General features: G+C 37.8%; 3 protein-coding genes across 3 annotated transcripts; 1 reads left to right on the top strand and 2 right to left on the bottom strand.

Annotated features, from left to right (window-relative positions):
- Nucleotides 1-910: 910 nt before the first annotated feature.
- Nucleotides 911-1,459, bottom strand: LOC130994369 (uncharacterized). Its single transcript, XM_057919414.1, has one exon. The coding sequence runs from the start codon at nt 1,457-1,459 to the stop codon at nt 911-913; it is 549 nt and encodes a 182-aa protein (XP_057775397.1).
- Nucleotides 1,460-4,404: 2,945 nt separating this feature from the next.
- On the top strand, nt 4,405-9,720 carry LOC130994731 (uncharacterized). The gene is made up of 9 exons (XM_057919797.1): nt 4,405-4,944; nt 5,445-5,645; nt 5,748-5,870; nt 6,041-6,069; nt 6,155-6,236; nt 6,359-8,401; nt 8,487-8,612; nt 8,692-8,759; nt 9,287-9,720. The coding sequence occupies exons 1-9, from the start codon at nt 4,867-4,869 to the stop codon at nt 9,519-9,521; spliced, it is 2,985 nt and encodes a 994-aa protein (XP_057775780.1). The 5' UTR covers nt 4,405-4,866; the 3' UTR covers nt 9,522-9,720.
- A 12,300-nt stretch (nt 9,721-22,020) lies between these two features.
- Nucleotides 22,021-23,852, bottom strand: LOC130994730 (uncharacterized). The gene is made up of 2 exons (XM_057919796.1): nt 23,640-23,852; nt 22,021-23,123 (listed from the first exon to the last, which is right to left on the bottom strand). The coding sequence occupies exons 1-2, from the start codon at nt 23,658-23,660 to the stop codon at nt 22,641-22,643; spliced, it is 504 nt and encodes a 167-aa protein (XP_057775779.1). The 5' UTR covers nt 23,661-23,852; the 3' UTR covers nt 22,021-22,640.
- Between the last annotated feature and the right edge of the window lie 2,372 nt (nt 23,853-26,224).

The raw sequence follows: 26,224 nt of genomic DNA, 5'->3' as shown, positions 1-26,224 counted from the left end.
GCCTTTTCGATTCCTCTGGCCTTTTCGATTCCTCTGGCGCTTATGATTTCAGCAGCGAAGTGATTCATCTGCTCTGGAGATTGACTTCGCTGGCCTGGCATATGACTTCTCTGACTAGTGATTCCGCTACTCTGACTTTCTCCCCTCTGACTTGTTATTTCGCTGCTTTAGCTCTGGCGCACTTCTATGCTCTGGAGATGTCGGCTCTGCTCTGGAGCATTTCTCTGGCTTCCCATTTCGCTGCTCTGGACTTTGACTTCGCTGCTCTGGACTTTGACTTCTCTTATATGCCAGAGTATGCACAAAAACACGATTCTTAGCCCAAACTCTCCAAAATTTGCACTCTTCATCTCGAAAACCTAAATCTCCTGCAAAGCATAAAATAGACCATAAAATGTACCAATTTCCAGAAGATTATCTTTAAAATACGCACATGCAAACCCCTAAAATTAGAACAATTAAGCATAAATCACGGGGCATTTGAGTTTCACTCTTATGCCTTGAGCTGGTGTTTTCTGGATCGCCTTTCTCTCGTAGGAATGAGAGAAACTTCTTTCTAAAGGCCTGTCAGCCTATCTCCTTGGAACGATAGCCTCGGTGCTCCCAATCTGAGACTTTGATTATGTTTCAGCACCTGCTTATCTCCCACTTAGATGTCAATTTCCCTTATTTTGAGAATTTCAACTCGGTCAGGGCTAATTGCCTTGGCTACTTCTTTGAATACTTCTGGGACTTCAATAAAATTCTTCCCCAGAAATAAATCCGTGTGGTGGGAATTTGATAGGGCATATGATACTTGATATGTAATCGAGTACGGCCTATTTCCTCCCGTCAATAGATCCTTCATCTTGTAGTCCTGATAGAGTGTCAGGGCTCGACTGAAAGCTGAATCTTGAAGATTATAAGCGATCTATGGGTACAATTCGGTTAAAATCTTCTTGGCGTAGAGATTGCCTGGGAAGGCTCCCAGCACTGCATCTCTTGGATTTGTAATCATCTTGTCGCAAATTGCAACATCAATTGGTGTATCTGTCCCTGGTGAAAGTGAGGACTTGATTACCAACTGGATTGCTCCAATATGAATCCATTTAATTGTTCTAGTGACTTTTGGCTTCATTTTTGAGAGATCCATCCGCACATCTTCGGTTGGAATCAATTGGATCTCTACTTGGTTGTTCGTTATTTCAATTGGAAGCGCCAACTCCCGACTCGTTGTACCGAAGAAGACATGATGCTTCCTTTTGAATGGACTCAAGCTTTGTAGAACTTGATCCAATCTTCCTCTTGAAAACCCTTGGAATGTTTGTATATCCATGGTTTTGTTCTTGAGTTTTGTCACGAGTTTTTCCACCACCTTTTCTTGCGGGATCAGGGAATGGCTAGTATATCCCTCCTGGTCCTCCTTTTGAAAGTGGATAACCTCGTCCTCCTTAGTCTGACTCGTCTCCGAATGATCCATCAGTTATATCCGAATCTTCAGAACTAAAGACTTCATCCTGCTCGTATATACTCTCATCGGAGGATATATCTTCGAACTGATACACTGGTATCAGTTCTTGGTTGTAGAGGGCGTCTTCGATATCCGGTGTAGATTCAAATTTCCTTATCCCTCTTTTCTCGTTGTCTGGGCAATTAGTAGAAATATGCCCTTTTGCACCGCACGTCCAACAGTTGCAATCTTTGAAACTTTCATTTGTTTTGGCTTAGGTCCGCCTGAAAATTTTCCTTGCCGGAGTTCTTTTTTGAAAAGAGAATCGACTCCTTGATGGTCCGCTCCGTTGGCCTGATTTGTAGGAGCATGCCTTCTGTCGAGTCCACATAGTTCTTGGCTTCCAAGAACTCCGCCTTGTTCTTGGTTTTCTTTCATAGGGTTGATACCTATGTTTCTTCTTTCTCCTATGTTGATACAGCAACTCATGGCCTCAATCTCTGTTGGAAGGTCAAGATTGTTGCACATCAATGGAGATTCTTTATTGAGCCTCCTCAATTTCTTGAAATTTCTCTGATCCATCGCCTTCTGGCACCATTCGGACATCTTCTTGTGAACATATGACATCCTTCTTGATGCACTATCAAGTGGATATTCTCCTGGTGATACGTACTCGTTGATGAGCATTTCCCTCCATGGACTCGGAAACTTTGTGAAAAAGAGGTTCCTGGCTATCTGATCATTAACTAACCCCATATGGGCATATAGGGCATACAAGCGCAAAAATTCATCAAGAGCTTTTGGCTCCAGCACTACCAATCTTAGATTGTAAAGTGTTTGTCGATATTTTTTGCGCTTCTCTTCTCTTGATGCTTCAAAGAAACCCATTCCAAGAAAAATAGATTTTAATCTGGTGGGCGGCATTTTCAAGGATTTCCAGAGCTGATTCTTTGGTGAACAACTCATTCTTGGCCTCCGTTGATGCCTTATCCTAAAATTATTTTGCCATTCCAGCAAAACTTGCCTCGAAGATTTTGATAAATTCATTTATATCATATTCTATCATGGCAATCACGACCTTCATAGCTGAAGCCCAGTCATCGATGAGAACTTCCCAATCTTTAAAGCTGGCTTCATCGAGGTTGAGAATCAATCCGTATGGGCGGATTGGTTCAAGTGTGGCCTTCCCTACAGGAGTGTCCTGCATCTTAGGCCGGCGTCTTCTGGTTTGTTGATAATGGCTCGATTCTTCACGAGCCCCACCTTTCGTGGATGATTCCTCTTGTGGGTGCTCTGTTTTGGGCACCTCATCTCCATGGTTCATCTTTAGATCAACCATATTTAGGTTAGCAAATGATTCTGCTAACTCTTGTAGATCCTCTAATCCGATTCGATCAGGGTTATTCATGGTTTTTCCCTTTCACGATTAGGATTATGTCCTCCGGCTGCAGTTCCTTGGGCGCTGCATTAAGTGGTAGCGGATATGTTGGGTCTTTGGACCATGTATTCCGAATTTTTTCGGAACATGGTTTCTGCCTTTCAATATCCTCCATTTTTTTTTTCTGAATATCACACAAGAGTTTTAAGGTTTCCTCTTGTTTGAGTGATATTTGGCTCATCTCCATCGGTAGATCATATAGCTTGTTGCCATAATATTCCACCGTTCTTTGAATCTTCCACAAGTTGACATTGTCGGAAGAGTTTGGCTCGATCTTTTGATAAGCTGGATAGGCTGTTCCAGCTTTGTCCTTCTGTTCCATTAGTCGTGTGACTGATGGGCGCCATTTTTTGCGCGTTCAATCACCGTTCTGGTCTCGGCGATTCCTGTAAGGTGTTCATGGTAGAACTGAATACTCGTGATGATATCACGAATAATCTCTCCATCTTCTCCTCGACAAATGTTCGTTACGAGGGCTCGATTATTCCAATTGAGGTCGTCTAATAGACGAGTAGTTTCTCTCTCCAAATTTTGAAGAGAATTCCTGTATACAATACATCTCGGACACTCGTCCGGATCCATAAATTTTAATGGAGTCTCCTCCCACATTAGTTAATTATAAAATAAATTAAATATAATATAATTCCTCAATAAAAACCCGCTCTGATACCAATTTTAGAAGCACAGATTAATGTATAAGATGAAGTATAAAGAGAGATATTGTATAAGGGTAGGAATAGTATTTCACTATGAACAGGGCCGGTCCTGACATTCTGGGGGCCCTAGGCGAAAGGAAAAAAAAAGGCCCCCTAAAAAATGAAGCTTCATAATTTTATAGCAAATTTGAGATAACTGCATATATAACATTATTATAAAGTGCAATAAATCATAAATTAATGATAAAATAATTATAGAAATAAAGTAGATTTTTAATATTTTGGGAACAATTATCAATAACTTCTTCAAGAATACCCCATGTTTAAAGTATAAAATTACTAATACATTTAACCTTTTTTGAGATATAGTAGAATGCAAATATATACTATAATTTTATTGATTTTAATTTTAAAAAACTTCTTTCTACTAAAGTTACAATAACCAGTATAGTTTTTTTTAGGGGACAATAACCACATTATAATCAACAATATTCTATAAGCAATAAAAATATTAGAAAAATAATTTAAAATTTTTAATAGGATTAATATTAGTGGACTTGTATTTATTTTGGGGCCCCCTAAATTTAGGGGGCCCTAGGCCCTTGCCCCTTTGGCCCTATGCAAGGTCCGGCCCTAACTATGAAGTGGGTGTTTTTCATAGATGTTTTATAAAGGTGGGTAGATTTGATAGATATATTATGGAAGTGAGTATTAAAATTATTTAACCCTATATTTTATGTGAACGAAGAAGGAGTATATTTTTATTTTAAAAAATTGAGTGCAATTTTTTTAAAAAAACTTTCATCCGGTAATATACCAAAAAAATAAACGTTAAAAATATGGGAAAAGGATAGTCGTCTCGTCTCGGATAGTGAGACAGACAAAAATACTCGAAAACAAAAAGTTCACTCACAGAAGCTTCAACCTCACCTCAACTTTTCTCCTTCTCAGAAAAGAGAAGAAGATAAAATAAAAACCAAAAAAATAATGGTCCATACATACATAAACCCCAAAAACTCCCAAACAAATAAACTTCCTCTCTCTCTCTCTCTCAACAGCCAGCCCATACAGTACTTTTATGGAGTTATGGCGAAATGCTGAAAGAAAGAGCACACAATAACTCAATCTTTCTCAGCCTCCCTCGCTATTCCCTTCATCTCTATCTTCCCTATAAGCGCTAAACAGAGCTTTAACGCTCCTATTTTCTGATCGGCCATTAATGCATTGAGCCCCTCCTGTTGGTGTTTCCTTCACCACCACGCAATTTCTTTTCTTCTTCTACCTCGAAGTGGGCGTTTCAAATTCCGGCGTGATGCGGAATTCAAGGTGAAATAGCAGAAGATATGTTCAAGCCGGCGCGATGGTGGAGCGACAAGCACAGAATCAAAGCTGTTTTCAAGTTGCACTTTCATGCATCTCAGGTATATATATACAATTCCTTCTCTCATTTTTGGATTTTGTGAGAAAAATATTGATGCATTCTTGGATGGTTGAAAATGTGTGGCTAGAAATTAGAATGAAACATAATGCAGTGCAAAATTATGTAACTTTACTATTTGAAAGGTTTTGGAAGATAGTTGTCTTGATTTATATAGCAATCAGAGAGCGAGAAGTAAGCATTGTGTGAGATTGATCAGGTGATAAAAGATGATGAATAATGATTCCCATCTTAGATTTCCAAAAGACAATTTTCTTAAGTTTTGATTTGGTGATGGGGGCTAATGTACAATGATTCACACAAAATACCAATAATTTAATTATTTTAAAAATATTAATAAAAAAATTATTGTTTGGTGGGGGCTTAAGCCCCCCTTGGATACTCTTGTGTCTGCCACTTATGGTTCCCCATTTCCCCTCGTGATGACTCGAACCCCCAATCTAATGGTCTTACCAACTGAGTTGCACTTTGTTACCTGTTCAGGTGACACAGGTTGGAGGGGATGGATTGATGGTCTCCGTTGTCTCCGGAGATACCGGCAAGCCCTCTGCGAGGTCGGAAAAGGCTGCAGTCCGAGATGGGGGTTGTGTGTGGGAGAATCCAGTTTATGAGACTGTCAAGTTCAATAGGGATCCAAAATCAGGGAAGATTCATCAAAAGATGTATCTCTTGGTCTTAAGCACGGTATGTTAGCTTCAGAGGAAGATAATGCATTTGTGTTTTCATTGCCTTTTGTTAAGAACGATTCGTTCTTGAAGCCGTGCGCTTTTCTTGATGTTTTCGTAGGGTTCGTCTAGATCAGGAGCTGTCGGAGAGGCTTCTATCGATTTCTCCATCTATGCAGAGGCGAGCAAGCCCTCCTTGGCGTCTCTTCCGCTCAAGAACTCAAAGGGCGAAGCCATACTTCATGTGAGTTCGTTCATTCCCCTTTCCTACGAGCATTCATGCTTTTTAGATGTAGCTTGATGAGAAATGGAGATTGTTTGTGGAGTTGGTTGAAGGATCCTTTTTAGGTGGTGTGTGTTGTGTGTTTTCTTGAACTGGCTGCTGGTCTGATAAAGATGTGTATGTCTCAACAGGTATCTATCCAGAGGGTACATGATCAAAGGTAGTTTCATAAGTTTTAGTTTTTCCATGTATTCGTGCTCGTATTCGTTCGAGAATTACTTGATTGATTGGCTGGCTCTCCACAGGGAGATTGAAGAAAATGAGGATGCAAGTTTGTATTCTCATGGTGATGATGCTGATGGAGCATTCAGAAGCGATTCCGTTGAAGTAAATCTCGTGTTTCTCTAGAAGTGCTTCGTTTCTGGACGTTTACTTTGAGTGATAGGATATGAATCTTTGATGGGGTTGAACTTGTTTGATCGTATAATCTTTGATATGTTCTTATTTAGGAGGATCCACCATCTAGCAAGGCTGAGTTTGAGACGACGCTCCGGGCTTCTAGTGGTTCGGACATCACTCTGTCGAGTTCCGGGAGCAGCTCCGGGCTAGAAGCGCCTTGGGAGATGCAGACGAAGAACGAGCCTGTTAGATACTTGACAACTCCGGGGCCAAAATCTGACACGCCTTCACCGGTGCACCGGAGTTCGTGGGAGTGGCTGAGGGACTCTGTCACCCCCAACGACACTTCAAGGAGCGCCTTGGGAGGAACTTTTCTAGACGAGGAGGCTCCGGATGTTGTGATCGAGAAGCTGAAAGCTGAGGTTGCTGTGCTGTCGAGGCAGGCCGACATGTCCGAGTTAGAGCTGCAGGCGCTGCGGAAGCAGATTGGGAAGGAGAGCAAGAGAGGGCAGGATCACTGGAGAGAAGTTGTTTGCTTGAAACAAGAAAGAGATGCTTTCAAGGAAGAATGCGAGCGGCTCAGAGGTGAAACGAAGGCTAGTTTCATCTTTGATGGAGTGGATTCGCAGGCAGTAGTTGATGAACTCCGGCAAGAGCTGAGTTACACGAAGGAGTTGAACACGAACCTTCGTGTTCAGCTCCAGAAAACTCAGGAGTCGAACGCTGAGCTGATTCTTGCAGTGAGGGACCTTGAGGAGATGCTGGAGGAGAAAAGCAAGGGGATGGATGGAGAATCGAGAGAAGTGGCTGTCGTTTATCAGCTCGATGATGAGGATGACGAGGAGGAGCAGAAGGCGCTGGAGGATATTGTGAAGCAGCAGGGTGAAGTCGAGGGATCGTCTCTTCTAGAACAAGAGATTGTTGAGTTGCAAAATGAGATAGACTTGTACAAGAGGGATAAAGATGAGCTGGAGATGCAGATGGAGCAGCTAGCCCTCGATTACGAGGTCATGAAGCAGGCGAATCACGACATGGCGTGTAAGCTCGAGCAGAGCCAGATCCACGAGCAGCTGAAGATGCAGTACGAGTGCTCGTCTCCCGACACCAATGCTGAAATTGAGAATCTGGAGCAGGAATTGCAGAGCCGAACGAAGGAGTATGAAGATTCACTTGTGACTATAAGCGAGCTTCGAGGCCGTGTTGCCAGCCTAGAGAAGGAAGTTGAGAGGCAGGCGCGGGGTTTTGAAGCCGATGTGGAAGCTCTCACACGCTCCAAAATCGTGCAGGAGAAGAGGGCGATAAGAGCCGAGGAGATGCTAAAGAAGATGAGGTGGAAGAACGCCAATGCAGCAGAGCGGCTGCAGAATGAGTTCAGGAAGCTCTCCGTGCAGATGGCATCGACGTTTGAGGCCAACGAGAAGCTGGCCACCAAGTCTCTGGCGGAAGCAAACGAGCTCCGTGTGGACAAGGCTTGTCTTGAGGAAACTCTCCGTAGAATCTCTGAAGAGCACCAGTCAGTCGAGGGGCATTATGAGGCGCGACTGCAGCAAGTCACGGCCCAAGTTACCGCGATGAGTGACCAAATAGAGAAGCAGCAGTCGGAGATAAATGAACGAGGCGTTCAGCTGGAACGTCACAGGGAGATTGCTGAGGAAACGGAGAGACTCCTCTCGGATGAGATCTCGAGGCTTAAAGAGGAGGTTGAAGAGCACATTGCCAAGAACGAGATTCTGTTGGAGGAGAAGGGGAGTAAGGAGGCTGTGGTGCACGAGCTCGAGAGGATGAAGGTGTCCGTGAAGGAAACGGAGCTGCTCGTGGAGCAAGGGAATGACGAGAAGGTTGAACTCGAGAGCAGGGTCATGGTTATGAGGATGGAGGCTGCAGAGCTGGATAAGGAATTGAACAGAATGAGGTGTCTGGTGAAGGAAAAAGAGTTGGCAGCTACGAAACTGCAATCGGAGCTGGATTCTCTCCGGTCACTTGATGAGGCGGAGAAGGAGGGTTTGAGGAAGCAAGTTTTGCAGTTGAGGAGTGAGATCAAGAAGAAGGAAGACGCGTGCAAAATCCTCGAGAGGAAAACTAGGGATCGAGCAACGAGTAAACCCGTTGCCCGTGGATCGAAGGAGGCTTCGAATAAGATAAAGTTGCTTGAGGTAAGTTAGTCTACACTTGTTTGATTTTGATATATATGCATATGCATCTCACATGATGTATTGATTCCATTGCTGTATTCAACAGTGTGAAATCAAGTTGAAGGAGACTGCTCTTGAGAAATCAGCTCATGCATTTTCAGAGAAGGAAAAGATTCTTCACAAGAGAATTGAAGAGTTGGAGGAAAGCTTGAATGTGAATGAAGTTGAAAAGGTTAGTTACAAGTTTGTTCACTCTTCAAACATTTAGTTTTTTGCCACAATTTCAATAATGAATGCTTGCTTCAATGCAGAACGCTTCCAGTGAAAACTTAAGCACAACATCAAGTGTAAACTGTGGAGCAATCTTACCAAGAAAATGGTATATCATCTAACTTCGAGTATTTTTCAAAAAATATCCCTAGCTTACATTTTCAATTAAAAAGATTTCAACTTTGGAAAATGTTTGATTTTATGTCCCATGTTACAGAATTCGGCGACGGAATCTATATTATTCAATATAAAATTGCGGAAAAAAAAACCTTGAGCAATAAGAATCCAATGAGGTGACTCATCATTTTGTCGCTGGATTCAATAAGGGTGGACATAAATAATTTTTTTTCCAAAGTTGTGGGTTTTTGAAGTGAAAACGTAAGTTGAAGACATAAACTATGATTAACCCAAAATCGGATTCATCTACACTATATTAAAAAGCCAAGATTTCAATTTGAAATTAATTTTAAATTGATTTCAAAATCTGAAGGTTTGTTTGTAAATTATATTTTTATTCTTTTTAGATTCTTTATCTTCTTATTATTTTTACTTTCTAAAGTTGTGAAATTCGATAATTGAATTGGTATCAATTTTATATAAATATAGAAATATAAAAATGTTTCCCGTGTATTGCAGCAACGGCTTATCAGATTCGAGTGATAATACTGAGGTTGAAGATTTGAAAAAGGAAATGGGATTAATAATGGAAAGGAACAAATCAATGGAAAAGGAGTTGAAGGAAATGGAAGAGAGGTATTCGGACATGAGCCTCAAGTTTGCAGAGGTAGAGGGTGAAAGGCAACAACTTGTAATGAAACTACGCAACCTTACCAATTCAAAGAACTCCACAAATTTGTGTTGCTCCAATTAACTGGTAATGATGCTAAGGCTGTTGATAACTAGGATTTTCTAGCCGATTCAAAATCTTGTAAATTGCTTAAATGTGGAAATATGTTTCTTGATTCATTAGAAATAAGATGTAACATAGATTTGAAAGTTGATCTACACCATGTAGAAGGTGTGTCCAAACACATTATTCTTTTATTCTATTTTTTTGTTGTCTGTATGTATCATAAGTGTTGGTTTATGTCTATTGACTTTTTTGGTTAACAGTTGAGTATAGCATATTACGATTGTTTTTGTGTCACACCATCGTGTGTTTTCTTTGATTGTAAATTTAAAATTACATTTTTCCTATATTTTAGATGGAAAAGTACTAGCCACGTTAATGCTAAGCATGAATTAAAGTAAAAAGAAAAAAGAAAAAATGAACTGTCCATTTTTTTTTCATCCTACATAGAGAAATTATCCATCTTACGTTAGATGTGAAAAAAGTAGAAAAAGGTGAAAATATATGTTTTCCACGTAAAGAGAACACACCCAAAATAGTTGTTTTGCACAAATCTAACATAAATACAGAAGATATTTTGAAGATAAGAAAGCTACTTTGTTGTACCCTTCAATTGATTACTCATTTGTAACAAAATCAAGGAAAGAGATGAAATTGGCAGATGCACCAATTTGCAATATTCAAAATCTAAGGGGGCGTTTTGTTTGGTGAATAGGATAAATAAGATTGATAAAACTGAAGAGTGATTAAACAAGTATTCAACTATGTTGAGTATTGATTATACTCAAATGTATATTGTCATTATGTAGACAGTATCACCGCTTGTTCATTCAGAAGTAACTGTTGTATTTGTCATTGTTCTTGGCGGAATTGGTACATCTGAATTTCTGGAACTTAATGAATGGTGAGAGACTATGCATTACGGGGAAGAAGAATGCTTGGATATATGTGGACTGCTTATATAGATGAATCTCTATGGAACAGGAGTTGCGTATACTATTACTGCTGCTCTCTACTTGAGAAATTAAATTTCAAATTGTTAAATTGGAGATTAGTTTAGAAGATAAGTTACATTTCCAAGTTGAGGTTGAAAGTTGTCTTTGTTTGATTTTGCTGAGTTTTTATATTTAAAGTGTGATTGTATGTGGATCCTTTTTCTGGTACTTCTTTTATATGAGATTAATTGGTTGAGTATGTTTTCTTGTTGCTTTGGTTCCATCTCAACATATATAGTCAAGTTACATGTTGTTTTCCACTAATTGATTGGCTATTGCGAACTAAAGAATTATTCTTGGTCTTTTAAGAAAGTTAATTTCTTCTTTAAGTTTGATGACTGGTATTTCCATGGCATATTTTTGTTGCTATAATAGTGAAATTCGTATAACTATTTGGTCCATGTTTTCTAATGGAGGCATGCACGACTGTGAATTATTGCCACGCGATTCACTTCAATTTGTTGTTTCATTAGTGCCATAATTGATGTAAGATCATTTCTCACCGAAGCGATATCAGATCATTCCACTCCTTGCATTTGATTTTTCATTTTGATAATAGGGTGGAATCAATGACTCTCATTACCAAATGTAATCATTCGCATCAATCACCTAAACTCACTCAAGCTTAGAACAGATCACGTGGATGAGTACCTGCAAATCACAATATGCATGAGTGAGAGGAAGACGAGACCTAAGAACCTAAGAGACAAATTGTATAAATAGAAAAAGAGCCTAACGAGGCACAACTTGTGGATTGTCTATTTTACCCTTGTGATATATTTTTATTTATAAAATAAATCTATTTGATATACATTTATTTGTCATCCTAATCTATAAAAAATATTTTATATCCAAATCTTTTATTACTTCAAACTTTGGTTTATTTAGAAATTTTCGAAGCCTTCTAACTTAATTTTTTACTTAAAAATTGAAGCTGGAATTGGTTTATGAATCCTTTATAAAATCCAAACTAAGTGAACGATTCTTAATAATAATCCACAACATAGCTACAATTCGTTCAACATAAGTCAATTCAGATTCACCTAAAATATAAATCTATTCGTCTTCCCCTATAATTAATTTAATATAATATCTAACTAATTCTTTTATCTTTTGTTAAATAAAAATTGATGTGTTAGTGTTGATTATTTTTAGAATTTTGCTCTTTCTTCACATTGTGTTTGTAGGATATGACCAAGTAAAGGGTTGGAAGTCTTGAAGCTTGAAACAAGGAAAGGAAGGAACGTTCTCAGTTGAGAGAAAGAAGGAGCAAGAGAAGATAAGGAGAGAGAGAGGAGAAGTTGTTGGAAGCTCCTAAATTCAAGGGAAGGAGTGGACAAAGTGGAGTGAGTACAACAAACTTTCCAACGGCCACTTGTCCACTATCAAATCCCACGACTTCAACCTTGGGAATCAAGATTCGAAGCTTATAAATACAAGGGTGAAGTCTCAGATCAAGGCACGAACTCAGAGAGAAGAAATCAAGCTTTTAGAGTGATCTGTGTTGGAGTGTTGTTTCTTGTGTTAGGACAACATTAGCTATAGCATTCTTTGTTTTGTTGGATTTCGGAGTATAGCTCTTGAATCCAGTTTGTGTTTGTTAGTGAGAGTGTCTAGACTTTAATACCTAGTTCATTGTAAAGGTATTGAACGTGAGTGTCATTCTCCCTTTAGTCATTTTTCCATAAGGCATTCTTCAATTTATTTTATAACTTGAAGAAATTTTACCAAAAATTGTGTTCGTTTATTTCCGCTGCAAAGATAGTTGGTGTGTTACTTTAACACAGGGTTTCTATTTGGTTTCGTGTGGAGAAACATTTTCTGTAACGCCCCGCTTTTCTTTACTTGTGTTAAATAATTTATTTACGGTGATTTAAAATATGATGTTTTCATGCTTGATTTTATAATCATGGACTTGAGGGAGTCCATAGTTGCGCCCCTAGTTAAAAGTTAAATAGGAACAATTATATATTGGGTTTTAAAAAATTTTTGTAGTAAAAAGAACCTAATAACTTTCCCTTAATTTGAGTTTATTGAGAAGTTGAGCTAATAGAAATAAAAATCTACTAAATCTCGATTTAAATTTTGCAGTATTTTTATTTTTGTTGTATTTGTGATAAATACTGATATTAGCATTATTTTATTAAGTAGAGTTAGAGAAGAAATAGGATTCTATCAGGGTTATAACTGCATACCCGTAAATCACGTAAATATATATATACGTTCTGCAATTCTCTTCAACCGCATTCACAAAAGTTCAAGATAATTTCTGTTTCCCTAAATTTCCTAACGAAGTCAGAAGTTGGTTCGACTGCAAATTTTCCTGTTTCATCTAATCATGTTACTTCCGGTAAGCTTTTCAAATTATATTCAAAATTGTATGGTAGCATGGAGTTTTATTAGTTTCCATTTTATTCCACCGAATTTGATAGGTCTCTTCAAGTGCGAATCTTTTTATAAAATACAAATCGGAATCCTTTTTCAAGATTCAATTGAAGTAAAACCACCATAGTTGTTTCTCCTTGAGATTTAATGGGGTAAAACTTTTCTGTGTCAACGAATTCTATTATATTATTGTTTAATTGTAGCAGATTGATGCATGATCTCTAAATTTGAAATTTATGGACCGAACTCCTATTACTAGTAATAATATGATATCATTTAAGATTAGTGTGTTCTAATTGCTTTTGACCTCATGCTACTGAGTCATATATTATTCAATTTTAATTTGATCAAAATCCTATTCTAAGTGATTGTCTACATACGTAAGCTACTATGCTCATGATTACTATTTTTTTCCTTTTGTGGTATTAATTAAAGTTTTGATTTTGAGCAAATTAACTATTAATTTTAATCAACAATTCCTCATGAAATGAGTTGATATGGTTAGTCTAGTTTTCAAAGCTTAAAAGTGAATGCTACATTAATTTTACATAACTTGAGTTTTGACTTTCATAAATTAGTTTAGTTTATTTCTTTAACCCATACATTAATTCATTCATCAAGGGCTGAAGCTAATTTTATTCTATTTTTGATAAACGTTCCTTTTTTGTTTTAGTCTTTTAAGTTGAGTATTTCTCTATTATTATTTTCTTATGTAATTATTTTGGGTGGGGTTTATTTAAAATAATGATAAGTGTGGCATCTTTTAAATCAAGTGTTGCCAAATTTTAATTTGATCAAAGCTCTGTACTACCATTCTGGGAGGGAATCGAAATTGGTAAGAAATTAGATAGGTGAGATTCATATGCAGAAATTATCTTGGATGATTTAGTTATTTAAATTTTTTTTTAGGTCAGTAGCTAATGATATTTACTGATGGGATTTCGGATCTTTAAAGTCTGATTAAATAGTATAACTTCAAAAATAATTAATTTCTTTAAACCTTTTATTTAAGGTTGATGTTTAGGCTCTTATATATAAATTATGGTATTTATTTATTTAGGTGCGGCGCAACTGGGACCCTCGTCTGAAATTTGATTGAGTTTCTTTTGTTGTCTTGGATATTGAGATGGGTGAATTTTCTTCTAACTCAATAAATATGTTTCAATTGCCACGTGAATTAAAATTATTTATGAAATATCTTTTCTATAAATCCATCGTGTATATTGTGGTTGAGATACGAGTTTGATTGCATACGGTGAGTATGCGCATTGGTGCTTATGACTGACAGCGGGACGGTGAGTCACTGATTTGTGGACGACGAGTATGACAGGGTCCTGTGCACAGTTGAGCCAGTCGGTTATCATCGTTCCATGCCTGGGTGACTGGATTATTTTGCCTGTGTGGCAATGTTGTGAATGGTTCCATGCCTGGGTGGCTGAATTATTTGCCTGTGTGGCAATGTTGTGAATGGTTCAATGCCTGGGTGGCTGGATTATTTGCCTGTGTGGCAATGTTGTGAATGGTTCCATGCCTGGATGGCTGGATTATTTGCTTGTGTGGCAATGTTGTGAATGGTTCCATGCCTGGGTGGCTGGATTATTTGCCCGTGTGACAATGTTGTGTATGGTTCCATGCCTGTGTGGCTGGATTGTTTGCCTGTGTGGCAATGTTGAGAATGGTTCAATGCCTGTGTGGCTGAATTATTTGCAGGTGAGGTAAGGTGTGTTATTTATGTCGTGATGATGAGGCAAGTTGCGAAAGGGTATTGTTTTCCACAATTTAATACACGTTTGGATAAATCATGGTTCTCTTATTGTTTCCCACCACTGAGTACGTTTTTGTGCTCACCCCCTTTCATTAAATTATTTTCAGGTCAATGAGCTTGGAGTGGCGTGGCGGAAAGGGTGTGGTGAAGTCACTTTTGGTTTCGCTTTGAATGTTAGACTTTAAATTCATTAAATTTCTTTGAGTCATTTTGAGGTTAAGCTTGCTTTCGTTTTATGAAGGTTTTTGGTAGTTGATTTAATTTTTTTTTTGGTGAATGATGAACTCGAAGTAGACATATTTGGTCGTTTAAGGCTTAGTAGACGATTTTCTGCAGCTGAACCTGTTTTGTTGATTTGCTGTTTAGGTTGGTTAAAACGAAGTCGTATTTTGGTTCATTTACTTTTATGTAATTGGAAGTTTTAATAAAAATTTTATTTCTGGTTAGTAAATTTTAGGGTGTTACATTTTCAATTGGCGTCAGAGCCAACACTCAATACACTGAGTGTGATCCTTGGTGTTGTTACAACAATTGTTCCCACATGGAGCCGTTTGGTGTTATGCGTCCTCCTATCCTTGATGGTGCAAACTACTCGGCCTAGAGGATTAGAATCCGACAGTACATCAAGGCTATCGATCTTAAAGCCTGGCACTGTGTCGAAGAAGGGTGGTCTGCTCCCAAGACCACTGATGCCCATGGTGATGTGAGCTTGACACCACCTTCTCAATGGAGTCGAGCTGAGTTCGAGGAGGCAAATTTCAACGAAAAGACCATGCATGATATTTACTCATTTGTGGACATGAACATGTTCAATTTCATCAAAAATAGCACGTCGGCTAAGGAACAATGGGATGTGCTCCAAAGACATTGTGAGGGCGACACGAGTGTCAAAGAAACAAGACTACGTCTCCTAACCACAAACTTCGAAAACATGAAGATGGATGAAGATTTAGACATCAAGGAGTATTCCAAAAGGATACTCAGCGTTGCTAATGAATGCCGTGAGCTCGGTGATCCAATCAGCAATCAGGTGCTTGTCTCCAAAGCACTACGAACGCTCCCACCGCGTTTTGAAATGAAGATCACTGCCATCGAAACAAGTCAGAATATTGCAGGCCTGGAGTTCGTGGACTTGATGAACACACTCTGGACATATGCGATGACATTGGAAGAACGAGGGTTGCTGCACAAAAAGAAGGTTGTTGCGTTCAGTGCTGGGTGCCCATCTACAGCAACAACCAGTAGCCGCATCCTCCAGATACGCGATCTAGTACTGAAGAACTGGAGGAGATTCACGAAGGAAATGACGTTGCACTCATCAGAAGGAAGTTCAACAATATGGTGAGAAAAATAAGACGGACCAAAGAACATGAACGAGAAGGGAGTTCTCCAAGGCATGATTCTGCACCGCCTAAGAGGAATGAGTACACACCTCCACGACCAATGAGGAAAGTTGCCTCAACAACTGAAACATTCAGGTATGATCCAAATTTTATCAACAATGTTCAATGTCGTGAGTGCAAGGGGTTTGGTTACTATGCGAACTAATGTGCGAACACTCTACGAAAACGAGGCAAATCATATTGGGCATCCTGGAGTGATGACGAGGCTGAATTTTTTGATGGATCGGAAAGCTCAAATGAAGAAAAAAAAGATGATGATGATCCCGATGTGTCAGCTTTCCATGTCAAGATCAGAAAAACCTTGTCCGACGATGAGGATGACGAAGGAGACCAGCTGTTCGACAGGTATGACACAGGTTTTTTCCCGAATTGTCTGTGCTTCAATGCTTGCCTAGGTGACACTGAAGAGAGCAACGAAGAGACCATGCTGGTGGTCATAGAACTTAAAAAATTCTATGATGAGCTACTGGGAAAATAGAAGAAACAAGGAGAAGAACTTGAAAAAACAAAGGAGGAGAATGTCAAGCTAAGAAGATCGTTGGCAAAGCTTGAAGCCTCAATCACACAAAAGGAAGTCAAGCTCGAGCATGTAACAAACCAGCTGGAGGAAGCTCAAACCACCATTGCCAAATGGAATTCAAGCTGGCATAGGTATGATGATTTTGTGTTTGCAGGAACCATGGAAACTACTAGACTTGGATACACTGCTGCACCTGCTGCTGAACCCACACCTGGAAAGACAAAGGTAAAATCCACTCATGGAAATGAGTTTGTTGTGGAAGGAACTTCTATAGGTCAGACACGACCACAAAGAAAGAGGTATGTGTGTCACTATTGTTTTCAAATTGGCCACATTCAACCGTTCTGTTTTAGGAAGTTCAACGATGAAAAGAAGATCTTTGTCAACTCAAAGAAAACAAAAGCCAAAGGAAAGAAAAATCCACCACAAGCCCAAAGGAAAGTCTGGAAGTGGGTTAGAAAAGATGAACTGAAATGTAATGTTGTGTTCACAGCACTGAAAACTAACATCTCAAGTTCATGGTATTTCGACAGTGGATGTTCACGTCACATGACAGGTGACAATGCTTACCTTAACAACTACCAGGTATGTGATGGTGGATGTGTGTCTTTTGGTGGTGGTTCGAAAGGAAAAATTATTGGTAAAGGTACCTTAAATGTTCCCAGTTTACCTTGTTTGAGAAATGTGTTTCATGTTAAAAGTCTTATGGCAAATTTGATTAGCATTAGTCAACTATGTGATGAGAACTTGCATGTTAAGTTTAACAAGGATTCATGTGAGGTTTTTGATACCCAAAATTGTTGTGTAATGAAGGGACAAAGGTCCAGCGATAATTGTTACATTGTGGATGACCCTAAGTGCAACAAGGCACAAATTGTGAAAGTATGTTGTGGCATCAAAAGTTAGGGCATACTAATTTTAAGAATCTTGATAGGTTGTCAAAGTTGGAAGCAGTTCGAGGTCTCCCAAAAATCACACAAAAGGAAAAGGAAGTTTGTGAGAGTTGTCAAAAAGGGAAGCAGATCCATGCCACTCATCGTGCTATCCAACAGACTGAACAACATTATGGTACAACACGATATTTTGAACTGGTTCACATGGATTTGGTAGGACCAATCGGTGTTGAGAGTATTGGAGGTAAACGGTATGTGTATGTTTTAGTGGATGATTTTTCAAGGTATACTTGGACCTTTTTCTTACGTGAAAAATCTGAAGCTATTGATGTCTTTAAAACACTGCTTGCCCGGTTTGCTAACATGTTTGGTGTGAGAATAACAAGAATAAGGTCGGATCATGGACGTGAGTTCGAGAATGTGGCTTTTACAAGGTTTTGCGAGAAGAAAGGAATTTTTTAAGAATTCTCAGCTCCCAAGACCCTACAGCAAAACGGAGTTGTGGAACGAAAGAACCGAACCCTAGTGGAAATGGCAAGAGTGATGTTGGCTTCAAAGAAATTGGCAAAACGCTTCTAGGCAGAAGCTGTGAGCACTGCGTGCCATATCAACAATCGAGTCAACATCAGACCCGGTACGTTCAAAACTCCTTATGAAATCTTGCGTGGTAAGAAGCCAAATCTCAAATACTTCCATGTGTTTGGATGTGCGTGTTCTATACTGAATGACAGAGAATACCTCACAAAGTTTGATGAAAAAAGTGACAAAGGCATCTTTTTGGGGTATTCATTGAATAGTCAAGCTTATCGAGTTTATAACTTGAAAAGCCAAACTATTCAAGAATCTGTAAATGTGGTATTTGATGATGTGAGTAGTATTGCAGATGAGAATGATAGAGAAGGACAGGTGATGGACATTGTGATACTAGCAGAAGATGCAACCTCAGATGCTGAGGCAACAAGAGAAATCACACCACAAACACCCGAAGAACAGAGTGATACCGATGAAGAAGAAACACCCAATAACCAAAGAGAGACTGTGAGCAGTGAACCCTCCAGAAGGATTCACAAAAATCATCCAACCTCCCAAGTAATTGGCAACGTAAGTGACGGCATGACCACAAGAGGTAAACCACCGGTTGACTACCGGAAGATGATTTGCATGTATTCTATTTGCATGTCTCTACCAGGTTTTATGTGCTTTGTGTCGAAACTTGAACCAAAAACGATTAAGCAGGCTTTGCGTGATGAGTTTTGGGTGTTAGCCATGCAAGATGAGCTTAATCAGTTTGTTCGAAGTGATGTTTGGTATCTTGTGCCTAGACCTGCTGACAGGAATGTGATCGGCACAAAGTGGATCTTCAAGAACAAATCTGACGAATGTGGGACAATAGTGAGAAACAAAGCGAGACTTGTGGCGCAAGGATACACTCAAGTCGAAGGTGTTGACTTCGATGACACCTTTACACCAGTTGCTCGCATCGAATCAATACGGCTGCTCCTTGCAATCGCCTGTCATCTCAACATAAAGCTGTATCAGATGGATGTTAAAGGAGCATTCCTCAACGGCATCCTAAAGGAAGAGGTGTATGTAGAGCAGCCAAAAGGTTTTGAAGATCTACACCAACCTCACCACGTCTATAGGTTAAAGAAAGCTCTTTACGGCCTTAAGCAAGCCCCCCGAGCATGGTACGGACATCTAACATCCTTCTTACTTGAGTTTGGATTTGTGAGAGGCTATGCTGACAGAACATTGTTTATTAAAAGAGAAAGTAGTGATAATCTGGTCACTTAAATCTATGTTGATGATATGATTGTTGGTGCTAACTCACAACGTTTGTTAGATGATTTTGCAAGGGCCATGACCACCACGTTCGAGATGAGCATGGTGGGTGAACTAACGTTCTTCTTAGGTATCCAAGTCAAGCAAGAACCAGAGGGAATCTTCATCTCACAAAGAAAGTACGCAAGGGATATGGTGAAGAGGTTCAAATTGGAAGGAACAAAGCACATGCGCACGCCGATGGGATCGAGCGACAAGCTATCGAAAGATAATGCTGGGGAGGCAGTGGATCCAACACTCTACAGATCAATGATTGGAAGCCTCCTATATCTCACCGCGACACGACCTGATATCATGTTCAGTGTTTGTGCCAGGTACCAAGCTGGCCCTAAAGAGTCACATTTGAAGGCAGTTAAACGTGTGATAAGGTATGTGGCTGGAACACTTGATCTTGGCATCTTCTTTTCCAAAGATTCAAACAAAAACCTCGTTGCTTTTAGTGACTCAGATTGGGCAAGGGATGTTGATGATAGGAAAAGTACAAGTGGTGGGTGTTTTTATCTAGAAAATAACTTAGTGTCTTGGCATAGTAGAAAGCAAAATTGTGTGTCTCTATCTACTGCAGAATCAGAGTATGTAACAGCAGGTGGTTGCTGCTCTCAACTACTTTGGTTGAGATAAATGTTGTCAGACTATGGTGTGGCGAGTGATGCGATGGTGATGTATTGCGACAACATCAGTGCAATAAACATATCAAAGAATCCGGTCTAACACTCACGAACCAAACACATCGATATTCGACACCACTTTATTCGCGATTTAGTGGAACAAGAGGTAATTAAGGTAGATTATGTTCCAACCGAGAACCAAATTGCGGATATTTTTACTAAACCTTTGGATTTTGAGAGATTCACCATGTTAAGAAGGTCTCTTGGCCTTTGCCTTCGAAACTAAATGAAAAAGGACGTGTTTGTCGCATAAGGTTCAAAAGAAAAATTCTTGTAGATGAAACTAAACCCTAAACCCTTATCTCCTCCAAACCCTAATTTTCGAATTAAATGGTGGAGATATACTTGAAAGATTTGATTTTTGAGTGATTGGATCTGATTTTTTTTGTATTTATTCACTGCATGAAAATCACATCATCTTCATCACTCCTCATCATCACACCTTGATCTACGTGAGAGACTCTTTGATTCCACAAGTTTTGTGCTTAATTACTTTTGTTTTCTCTCACTATGTCTAACTCAAACACACTTGAGCTCATAAAATAGATCTTGTTAAGCCCCCAATTTCAGGCAGCCATGGCCACCACCTCCACACCCACATTGCCGACAAATCAGGAAGTTCAGGTATTGCCGACTCTGACTGCACCGGCGACAAACCCAGCGACAGAAAGTGTGCCGCCTCGTCCACCAGTTATTTAGACACCGGAAGCCACCAAAGTAGTGCTCAATCCAACGCCCATCTCTTTCATTACCCCACCAGAAGCCGAAAAGTCCACGAGGGAGCATCCGACGAGAAAGAGGAAATCTTTGACTTTGCAGGCTCTTTTGCAGCACATCGAAGAACTGGAAAGCAGTCTTCTTCAGGCTCGCAAAGTCCATGGGGAGTCATCTTCCATCCTGAGCCAAGCCAAAGGGCAAGTGACAGCCCTCCTTTCTTCCCAAAAAGGGGGAGATTATGCTGCTGAAGATGCTGATGGAGTAGGGGACAAGGACAAGGAGTCTTTGAGTCAGGGGAGTTTGTTTTTTGATGATGGATGGTTTAGAGTTTGTGTAGCTGTTCTCTTAAGCTTGCAATTTTTTTATTTTATTTTGGGTGTTGCTTGCTATAATGTTACATCTGCGGGGGGAGATCACAACAAGGGAGCAAGGGGGAGCAGCTTGTTGTTTTGGTTTTGTGAACAAAGGCAAAAAGGGGGAGTTTGTTAGTATCGATTATTTTTAGAAGTTTGCTCTTTCTTCACATTGTGTTTGTAGGATATGACCAAGTCAAGGGTTGGAAGTCTTGAAGCTTGAAACAAAGAAATGAAGGAACGTTCTCAGTTGAGAGAAAGAAGGAGCAAGAGAAGATAAGGAGAGAGAGAGGAGGAGGAGTTGTTGGAAGCTCCTAAATTCAAGGGAAGGAGTGGACAAAGTGGAGTAAATACAACAAACTTTCCAACGGCCACTTGTCCACTATCAAATCCCACGACTTCAACCTTGGGAATCAAGATTCGAAGCTTATAAATACAAGGGTGAAGTCTCAGATCAAGGCACGAACTCAGAGAGAAGAAATCAAGCTTTTAGAGTGATCTGTGTTGGAGTGTTGTTTCTTGTGTTAGGACAACATTAGCTATAGCATTCTTTGTCTTGTTGGATTTCGGAGTATAGCTCTTGAATCCAGTTTGTGTTTGTTAGTGAGAGTGTCTAGAGTTTAATACCTAGTTCATTGTAAAGGTATTGAACATGAGTGTCATTCTTCCTTTAGTCATTTTGCCATAAGGCGTTCTTCAAGTTATTTTATAACTTGACGAAATTTTACCAAAAATTGTGTTCGTTTATTTCCGCTGCAAAGATTTACTCTGTGCTAAGTAACACACTAACTAGCACAGAGTAAATCTTTGCAGCGGAAATAAACGAACACAATTTTTGGTAAAATTTCGTCAAGTTATAAAATAACTTGAAGAACGCCTTATAGCAAAATGACTAAAGGGAGAATGACACTCACGTTCAATACCTTTACAATGAACTAGGTATTAAACTCTAGACACTCTCACTAACAAACACAAACTGGATTCAAGAGCTATACTCCGAAATCCAATAAAACAAAGAATGCTATAGCTAATGTTGTCCTAACACAAGAAACAGCACTCCAACACAGATCACTCTAAAAGTTTGATTTCTTCTCTCTGAGTTCGTGCCTTGATCTGAGACTGCACCCTTGTATTTATAAGCTTCGAATCTTGATTCCCAAGGTTGAAGTCGTGGGATTTGATAGTGGACAAGTGGCCGTTGGAAAGTTTGTTGTATTCACTCCACTTTGTCCACTCCTTTCTTTGAATTTAGGAGCTTCCAACAACTCCTCTCTCTCTCTCCTTATCTTCTCTTGCTCCTTCTTTCTCTCAACTGAGAACGTTCCTTCCTTTCCTTGTTTCGACCTTCAAGACTTCCAACCCTTGACTTGGTCATATCCTACAAACACAATGTGAAGAAAGAGCAAAATTCTAAAAATAATCGACACTAACAAACTCCCCTTTTTTGCCTTTCTTCACAAAACCAAAACAACAAGCTGCTCCCCCTTGCTCCCTTGCTGTGATCTCCCCATGCAGATGTAACATTATAGCAAGCAACACCCAAAAAAAAAAAATTGCAAGCTTAAGAGAACAGCTACACAAACTTTAAACCATCCATCATCAAAAAACAAACTCCCCCTGACTCAAAGACTCCTTGTCCTTGTCCCCTGCTCCATCAGCATCTTCAGCAACATAATCTCCCCCTTTTTGGGAAGAAAGGAGGGCTGTCACTTGCTCTTTGGCTTGGCTCAGGATGAAAGATGACTCCCCATGGACTTTGCGAGCCTGAAGAAGACTGCTTTCCAGTTCTTCGATGTGCTGCAAAAGAGCCTGCAAAGTCAAAGATTTCCTCTTTCTCATCGGATGCTCCCTCGTGGACTTTTCAGCTTCTGGTGGGGTAATGAAAGAGATAGGCGTTGGATTGAGCACTACTTTGGTGGCTTCCGGTGTCTGAATAACTGGTGGATGAGGCGGCACACTTTCTGTCGCTGGGTTTGTCGCCGGTGCAGTCAGAGTCGGCAATACCTGAACTTCCTGATTTGCCGGCAATGTGGGTGTGGAGGTGGTGGCTATGGCTGCCTGAAATTGGGGGCTTAACAAGATCTGTTTTATGAGCTCAAGTGTGTTTGGGTTAGACATAGTGAGAGAAAACAAAAGTAATTAAGCACAAAACTTGTGGAATGAAAGAGTCTCTCACGTAGATCAAGGTGTGATGATGAGGAGTGATGAAGATGATGTGGTTTTCATGCATGAATAAATACAAAAAAAATCAGATCCAATCACTCAAAAATCAAATCTTTCAAGTATATCTCCACCATTTAATTCGAAAATTAGGGTTTGGAGGATATTAAGATAGAGATAAGCTCAAATCAATAACAAGATATGCGTCAAAAATACAGAACCTGCGGATAGAGAGAGAATCCCATAAAAAACGGAAGCAAATAACTTCCCAGGTTTTCCAGAATTTTTGAATTAAATTAGGAATCCTTTATAATAAAACAAACTTACTAAACGATTCCTAATAATAATCCACAAGATAGTAGCTATAATTCCTTGAATAATATTTTGAACAAGATAGCTGCCGTGAAGTGAAATTCTGTGATTTTGGGCGCCACTTACCGGCGATTCACAAGCATTCATATTTGCACTGCGCCCTCTCTTGCCGCGTTCTGAAGATCTGTCCGCGGTCGTCCCTCCATCCTTAGCCTGCCGGCGATAATTGAGTCCTCATATTTCACCATTGGAAAGTCGAGAGTCCTAATTTTGTAGCATCGCACAATTATATTGAAGCATTAATATGTCATTCAAACTTTTTTTTATGGATTTCTTTTGTTGACCCATGTTTAACTGTCTGTGTTAGGCTTAATTTAAGTGTTAAGCATATTTCATTAGCTTGTTTTCATTCTTCCACTCATTGCCCCCCTTTTTTTTACGTGTTTTGGGTTTTCTTTTCCTGGTTTTGTTTCCTTTTTTTATGTTTTTTTTTTCCTATTTTTTTGTATTTTTTACATTTTTTTTATGTATTTTCTTTTTTTTTTCAGTATTATTTTTTTCATTTTAGCATTTCTTTTTATTGCTTTTCTTTTGTGTTTTTTTTTTTCTATCCATATAGTTCCAATTAGATAGAGTTTATTAATTTATTTGATTATTATTTTAAATATGTTTAGTCACATATAGAATTAAATAGATCAAATTGCTAATTAAAAATTTAAATATAATAAATAAATTACATTGGTCATGCGTACAACGTACGCTCCGCAGATCCAGTTCTGCGATTCACTTAGTGCTATATTTTCTGGCGTTCTTATGAGAAAGATTTGAGTATTTTTCTATTTATTTTATTTCTATTCTGATGATAAGTATGCTTTTTTTTTTTTTTGTTTTTTGTTTTTTTTGGCTACAAACCGGAGTTTCTTTATCTTTATTTATTTTGTTCGTATGGATTCATGATTTTAATTTTACTTGATTTTAGGTTGCAGTTGATATTGATTATCATCAGAATATATGTTGACATCCCAGCGGAATGAATTGACCTATTTTACCCAATATATCCAACACAAAATTGAATCAGCCGTACATAATATATTTATGCTAAAATTTGGATGAACATGGAAACCATTAAATTATTAATAATTTCCAATTTATCTATCTATTATATAATAGGATTAAGCCTTAACCTATGTGGCATATCTAAAATCTCACCATTTCAAAATTTACCATATATAATCTACATCATTTATTAATTAATTAACTATTACATTCTATATAAAGATTCATTAATCATAATAAATATAATTAATAATAAATGTATATATATAATAATATTAACATTACATATAATCTAAATTAATAAATTTTATTATTTATTTTTTCTAGATAAAAATTAGATTTACATGTCTCGTAAGAAAAAAATTATAATCTATATACGATAAATTATTTTAATTGAATGTTAGTGATTAGGTGTATATTTGTTATTAATTTTATATTTCTCAATAGCGTACATATATGTATATGTTGCAATATATTATATTGTATGAATATATATATATATATATACATATATATATATATATTATATATGTATATGTTGCAATATATGTATATGTATATGTTGCAATATATATACATATATATATACATATATATATTATATATGTATATGTTGCAATATATTATATTGTATGAATATATATATATATATATACATATATATATATAATATTTATATTCTTAATTTTCAATAAAATTAAGTTTGAATTGAGACATGCACGTATATGTAAATTATAAACGGGTCCGGTCATTGATTTACATGTTTGCATAATAAGGCACAAATTCTATAAACTGATTACTTTAAAACAAAATCTTATTTTATGTCTATCAAAATAATTAAAATTTTATTTTTATTTTTTATAAAATAAATCCATACATTTTATTTATATAGGGAAGAAAAATATATTTTTCATTTATGCAAACTTTATTTGTTTCTGTTCGTCCAATAATAATAATAATAATAATAATAATAATAATAATAGATAAATTATGAAATTAATAATGCATAAATGAAGAATTTAGATAAAGAACAATAGAGGATATGGTGTTAAAATATATTAGAAATCTTTAATCATGTATCAAATTTATAATAATCTCAATCGAGTGAAGAATCGTATCATTCACCTCATTTCACATTGAGTATTTTTATAAGATTTCACCAAAATAAAACTTATATAAGAATAAGATTTTGCTCTCCAAATTAAAAACCTACATTTAATTGGCGGAATGATTGAGACTAATACAATTTGAATTGTTTTGTCAATTTAATTTGACCAAATTTATTTAATTAAATACATGGTCTAATTAATTTAATTTGAAAAAATAAATTGGTTTGATTAAGTAAATTATTTCTTCAATTTAATTTGATTATAAAATAATATATTTTGTATAAAATTTTAAAAATAAAATTTGGATTCAACATAGATTTTTTTATGAAAATCTATCAATTAAATTACTAAATAAATTAATACAATTTGAATCTCGTGTCAACTTTCTTAAGCTACACACGAGATGATTTTCAAAACTTAGTTATGGTCTTTCAAACTTCAAACGAGATAATGTTCACGAGTCAATTTTATTCTTTCAATTTTTAGACGGAATGATGCTCGAAACTCAAGATTTGAAGATAATTAATGTTCACGAGTCCATTTTAT

This window comes from Salvia miltiorrhiza, chromosome 7, assembly GCF_028751815.1.
Source record: "Salvia miltiorrhiza cultivar Shanhuang (shh) chromosome 7, IMPLAD_Smil_shh, whole genome shotgun sequence".
NCBI lineage: Eukaryota > Viridiplantae > Streptophyta > Magnoliopsida > Lamiales > Lamiaceae > Salvia > Salvia miltiorrhiza.
This window is presented reverse-complemented; position numbering and strand designations above follow the sequence as displayed.

Coding starts and splice junctions, on each gene's coding strand:
- LOC130994369 (XM_057919414.1), bottom strand. CDS start 1,459: ATGGATCATTCGGAGACGAGTCAGACTAAGGAGGACGAGGTTATCCAC.
- LOC130994731 (XM_057919797.1), top strand. CDS start 4,867: ATGTTCAAGCCGGCGCGATGGTGGAGCGACAAGCACAGAATCAAAGCT. Junction 8,402..8,486: donor ATAAGATAAAGTTGCTTGAG/GTAAGTTAGTCT, acceptor TGTATTCAACAG/TGTGAAATCAAGTTGAAGGA. Junction 8,760..9,286: donor GCAATCTTACCAAGAAAATG/GTATATCATCTA, acceptor CGTGTATTGCAG/CAACGGCTTATCAGATTCGA.
- LOC130994730 (XM_057919796.1), bottom strand. CDS start 23,660: ATGAATGCTTGTGAATCGCCG. Junction 23,124..23,639: donor TGAATGCTTGTGAATCGCCG/GTAAGTGGCGCC, acceptor CTCATAAAACAG/ATCTTGTTAAGCCCCCAATT.